The 5,834-nt window shown below is 39.1% G+C and overlaps 1 protein-coding gene across 1 annotated transcript; it reads left to right on the top strand.

Annotated features, from left to right (window-relative positions):
• Positions 1 to 1,451: 1,451 nt before the first annotated feature.
• LOC148024597 (berberine bridge enzyme-like D-1) lies at positions 1,452 to 3,525 on the top strand. The gene is made up of 2 exons (XM_087694219.1): positions 1,452 to 2,568; positions 2,763 to 3,525. Exons 1-2 carry the CDS (start codon positions 1,534 to 1,536, stop codon positions 3,309 to 3,311), a joined length of 1,584 nt encoding a protein of 527 aa, XP_087550345.1. The 5' UTR covers positions 1,452 to 1,533; the 3' UTR covers positions 3,312 to 3,525.
• Positions 3,526 to 5,834: the final 2,309 nt, after the last annotated feature.

The raw sequence follows: 5,834 nt of genomic DNA, 5'->3' as shown, positions 1-5,834 counted from the left end.
AATAAAGTTTTGAACTCTTTGAGAAATAATGGCGAATTCACGGACCTTCTTGCTCCAAAAGAAGCTATAGAGTTTGTAAATTCGTTACTTTCAAATCACTTATTCTTTGGAAGATCTTGATATGTAATCCACCCACTAGAAGTCCCTTACCTCTACCCCCCTTTTGTCATCTCCATGATGCAAAAACGGTTCAACTTCTCTACAATTACAAAGAAGTCAACCCTTCTAAAAGAAGATGCAAAAGTGTCTTGCCAAGGATAAATTGTAAGACACAATTACTTGGGGTCAAGTTTCTAGGACACCATTAATAAGTCTCAAGCTCTAGTTACAAGCTATGAGGGGATAATGTCACTTGGATTTAGTGGCTATCACTATGTAAATTGAGTTGTTATCTTTTTGCTATTCTTGATTAAAAATAAGAATTTACCTTTAGTGAAAGCTATGCATACACAAAATACTCAACACCTTTTTCTCGTACATTAAAATACACAAATCTAGTTGGAACTAATGAACACTACTACAAGATAATATATATTGACAATAAAAGGCCAAATCTAAGGTTTTTAAGTCATAGGTACCAAATCTAGGTATTAAAGTCATGTGTACTTGTCCCAAAGGTGATGACCTAGTAGTGATGCTTGGGATCATAATCTTGAGGTTCTTGATTCAAGTCTATTTGGGTGCATCGCTTTGTTTGACATCTATACTCACATTATGTGTTTGTGTATATCTAGGCTCTTGCCCACTAAGACACTCCCTTGGTCTCTTGTCTTGGTAGGACCACCAAGGAGGAGGATCCCAGTGTGATCAAGTTTGTTTTTCATTTGGATTGCACACCAATGTATGTATGCTGGTGTCATGGTTGCCTACTCTCTTGGCCACTATTTGGAGGGGACGTACCCCCTTGTGTGCATTCAATTGTTTGTCTCATTTACAAAAAGTAAAGGACATGCATATTTTAAAAATACAAAGATATCATTACACATACACCATATGCAAGACACATCCTTCAAATATAGTATACTCAAAATGCCCTTTTAAGTTTTAAGGCACATTGTAAAGCATATCATGGTAAAATTTAAGAAATACCATTATTGTGTTCCTATATAGAAAGAACTCATAAAGGGAAAGCTATAGGAAAGCCATTGGAGATAATTCATATTTGGAATGCTAATGATGCAAAATAGACTTTCCCATGATCACAAACTGATGTGGAAAGCTACAAGACCTACAACAAAGTTGTTTTGACTTTGTTAAATATGATAATAAAAATATCATTGGATAATCATTTAAACATACAACAATCACCATATTTGGATGGTGATCATACCTTGACGTATGCTAAATGTGGCTAATTTACAACTTTATTTCAATACTTTCAAAGTATAATGATTGAGTGGAAAGTCGAAATATAGCAATAACCATTTGATATGGCTACACTCCCGATCTTTTTTTTCCGCCCTTTTTACTTCTCATCACTGACCAGCCTTCTCCCCATTCAGCCAGTACAGAGTTCCAACCCCACACTCTGCAATGAATCCAGCTCACCATCACCGATCCCCTGTCCATGCAGGACTCATCATAACAACGCTCTTCTGCCTCTCCTCCTTCCCTCCCTTGCTCCATGCAGCTGCCACTGTGAATAGCCTCACCTCCTGCCTCACAAGCAAAGGCATACTCAACTTCACCACCCCTCAGTCCACCCCTTCCACCTTCTCTGCTCTGCTCCAATTCTCGTTGCAGAACCTCAGATTCACTGAGCCCGGGGTGCCCCAACCAGCTGCCATTGTCCTCCCTTCCTCCCCCAAGCAGGTCCAGTATGCCTGGGCCTGCATCCGCGCAGCTGAATATGCAATCCGCGTCCGCAGCAACGGCCATAGCTATGAGGGCATCTCCTCCACTGCCACTGCCCCCTTTGTCATACTTGACCTCATGAACATGAATGCTGTGACTGTCAACACAGCGTCCAAGACTGTGTGGGTGGAAGCAGGGGCTACTTTGGGTGAGGTTCACTATGCCATTTCTCTTAAGACATCCCAGTATGGCCTCACTGCAGGGACCTGTGCAACCATTGGGGTAGGCGGCCACATTGCAGGTGGTGGGTTTGGAATGCTGTCAAGGAAGTATGGTGTTGCAGCTGACACTGTGAGGGAGGCACAAATGGTGCTAGCCAATGGGACCTTCCTCCAGAGAGTCAGTATTCAGGACAGTGACCTCTTTTGGGCTCTTAGGGGAGGTGGTGGGGGCAGTTGGGGCATTGTGGTGGCCTGGAAACTCAAGCTTGTGCCTGTCCCTGCTGTCATCACCACTTTCAGCATCTGGAAAACAGGAAAGCAAGCCATTGCAGATCTCGCGTACCAATGGCAGAGCACTGCCCCCAACGCTCCATGGGAGCTGTTTGTGGCTATGTACATGGCTGGGATCACCAGTGGATCGACCACTGATATGGGTTCCTCCATTTATGGACAGTACTTGGGAACCATCAATGATACAGTAACTCTTGTGAACAAAATCTTACCCTCCTTGGGTCTAACAGCCTCAAACTGCAAGCAAGGAAGTTGGATTGAGGTAAAGGCTAGTTGTCAATACCTTGTTAGAAACATTCACAATTCTTGCTAATCTGCGATTTTGAAGATGTTTTGTGTGGGGTGCATGTATGTCTGCTGGTCCATGTTTGTGTGTGCATGAATACCTACTGTTCCAGTTGCACTAGTGTGTCCTTAGAGATTGATGCATACATGTGTCCTGCTCTGTTGACACAGGCGGTCGCAAGTGTTGCTGGAGTCTCAGACCCTGCCGTGGGACAGGAGGGTCCGATTGCTCTTCTGAGCAGGCGGCAAACGAGGAGAAACTACTTCAAAGCCAAGTCAGACTATGTGAAGGTTGCAATAACAAGCCAGGCATTGTCAGGGGCTTTCGACATAATGGAGGAGAACACAGGGGGATGGATGATCTTTGAGCCATATGGGGGTGTGATGGACACGATAAAGCCAGATGCTGTTGCATTTCCACACAGAGCAGGGAACCTGTATGTGATCCAATATCAAGCCACATGGGCTAATGAGACAGGGTCACCTGATGATGCCCTGATTGCATGGCTGAGGAAGCTTTATGGGTATATGGGACCTTATGTCACAGAGTCTCCTGCGAGGGCGGCTTATGTCAACTACATCGATCTGGATCTGGGGGATGGAAGGGCCTCAGGGCCGAGGTACTTTGGGGGGAACTTCGAGCGGCTTGTGAGGATCAAAGGGCGGGTCGATCCCACAAACCTGTTCAGCCATCCTCAGAGCATCCCGACATCGCTCTAAGGGCAGTCTTGATCTTCTTTGTATGGGGTAGCTCTGCAGTCTGCTACCGTAGCAGATGCGTCTCTCTCTCTCTCTCTCTCTCTCTCTCTCAGTCTTCAGTAAGTCGTCGCGACATAATCAAACGATCGTTTTACACGTGCATCCTATCATCATTTTGTCGACAAATTTTCTCTTTTTTAAAGTTTTCAATAATTAAATAAATTTATCCTCCTTTGAAGTTCTTTATTAGCATTGCCCTTGTAGGTCTTTGAGAATTACCCATTGTTAACTTTAATTAAATGGTTTACTTTGTCTTGAAATATGTGAATATCTTGCTTTTAGAGAAAGAATGATTTATTTCAAAGAATTTCAAAAAAATGATTCTCTCTCTCTCTCTCTCTCTCTCTCTCTCTCTCTCTCTCTCAAGGGTAGGTAATGCTCTTCCCAATGATAGTGAGCCCGTTTTTCTTTGTTTGCTTTTTATCTAATAAAAAGAGAAACAAGTAAGAAAAGCAAGGCAATGCCCAATCTTATGCATCAACTAAGAAAAAGGTATTGGAACATCCACACGAATACCACATATAGAATTAGCTTTTTTTAATTATATCTCTATAAAATTATTGTAATATTTGTAAATTTATGAAGATGTGTCCTCTATTAACAATGCCAAATGTATAAGCTAAGTAATTTTAAACATCTTGCTAGTTTTAGCATCCTTCCTTTTACAAAATAATGGAAGATGGTATTATAATGAAGAAAATGTTTATGTGACCTACATAAAATGGAAGCACTTGAAAAATTAATTATATATTGTAAGGAGTCTAACTGGAGCTCTAAATATACAAAGCTTCCGAAGCCTCTCAAGTGCCACCAAAAACCTATTCTTATAAGCTTGTTTATTTAAAGGTACTATCATTGAGATGTTTCAAAAAATATTGACGTTTCTAAATGCTTGTGTCTTAAGACCACAACTCAAATAACATCTTAGAGCTCTACCAAACCTTCGTTGAGTTGCCCACGATCTCCAAAAAGAACATCCTTGACATTAAACTTGCCATGTAAGCTCAACCTCTCATCTCTACTTTTTAAGGATGACCATAAGTTCGTTACATCATTAGGGAAGTTTTGAGGTCTCAAAAATCCCTTGTAAGGGATACTAGAGAGAGTAAATATTTTTTAAAATAAAAATTTTATTTTTTAGATTTTTAAACACTTTTATATTTTGATAAGTAAATATATAAAAAATTATTAATAAGTCATTGCCATGATATTCTCGTCATCACATCAAACCTAGAAATTTAGGCTGCTATAAATGTGACAAAGATTGCCATAATACTCATCCTCATTAAAGTGAAAACTAATATTCAATTTGAATTTCGTTCAACGTTTGATTACTTCCCTCCATTCTTACTCGCTTCTTTCTTTCCCATCCTTACTAGTTTCTTCTTTGTTTTTCTTTTTGTTTCTAATTCGCATAGTTTTTCAATCAAATTTTCTAATCACATCCTTAGCTATGGATTAGTCATCCAATGATCCTTGTAGCTCTAGTAAAATACCTCTCTATCATCTTCATATTGAGTTGGATAGTGAGTACAAACCAATAAGGAAGAGAATAGAACCCATTACTATTACAAAGTCTACGAAGCATATTCGCAGGTTTAAAGAAAATAAAAATCTTGATCTTTGATTAGATAACAGTCTCTATCCTAAAGATCCTAGCAAAAATAGCACTGCGTCTTTCTATAATAACCCTTCATTGATGAGATTCATTGGTAATGGTTACAATGGGTTTCTAGGTTATACACTTAACTTGGTTGCAGAAAAGGATGTTCTCAGATTGGAGAACCATCTTTTATCAAAAGATAACAACGAGTTGTTGCAAAAGCTAGAGGGCCATCAACAAAGAAGTCCTTTGTTGGAGAAATCTATCAAATCTTATCAATTAAAGCAAACTATTTTAGGCCTTCGAAATCGACAAAAGACTCTTTAAAATGCTGAGAATCTCAAACGAGGAGGAGGTGGTTGTAGTAAAAGAATCCAAGCAGCAAGGTACATTTTTTTCACTTTAAAAATATTAAATATGATTTTGTATATAATTAATTATGATGATTTTGTTTAGGTCTCTTCTTTAACTAAATGCTAGTGAAAGAGATTATTTAAAAGCATCTCAGTTTTATTATCATCTTCTTCCTTCAACAGTTTCAAAAGACATTTTGAAGAAGAAATTTAAAAATGCAAAGAAACAATGCTTTGAGTCATTTATAAAGGATCATTCTTTGGCCTGAGTTAGTACATAAGACACTAGATAGTATTCGTATCAGTCAAGATACTTATATACAACTTTTTTAGCTTTTACAATCAAATATGAAGCAAGGACAAGTACACAATTGCATACTTCTAAGGCCATCTGTGGTTAGAACTATCAAACAAAGAGTGAATAACAAAGTGATGGAGATTCTAGTTGAGCCTTTCTATATCAAGGCTAGCTTCAAGGGCCAAAAAAAGGAAGTTGTATTTAATTAGTTTAATAATATTTTCCTTGAC

Source organism: Lygodium microphyllum, chromosome 15, assembly GCF_053477565.2.
Source record: "Lygodium microphyllum isolate KBCC chromosome 15, Lygodium_microphyllum_v1.1.10, whole genome shotgun sequence".
NCBI lineage: Eukaryota > Viridiplantae > Streptophyta > Polypodiopsida > Schizaeales > Lygodiaceae > Lygodium > Lygodium microphyllum.
This window is presented reverse-complemented; position numbering and strand designations above follow the sequence as displayed.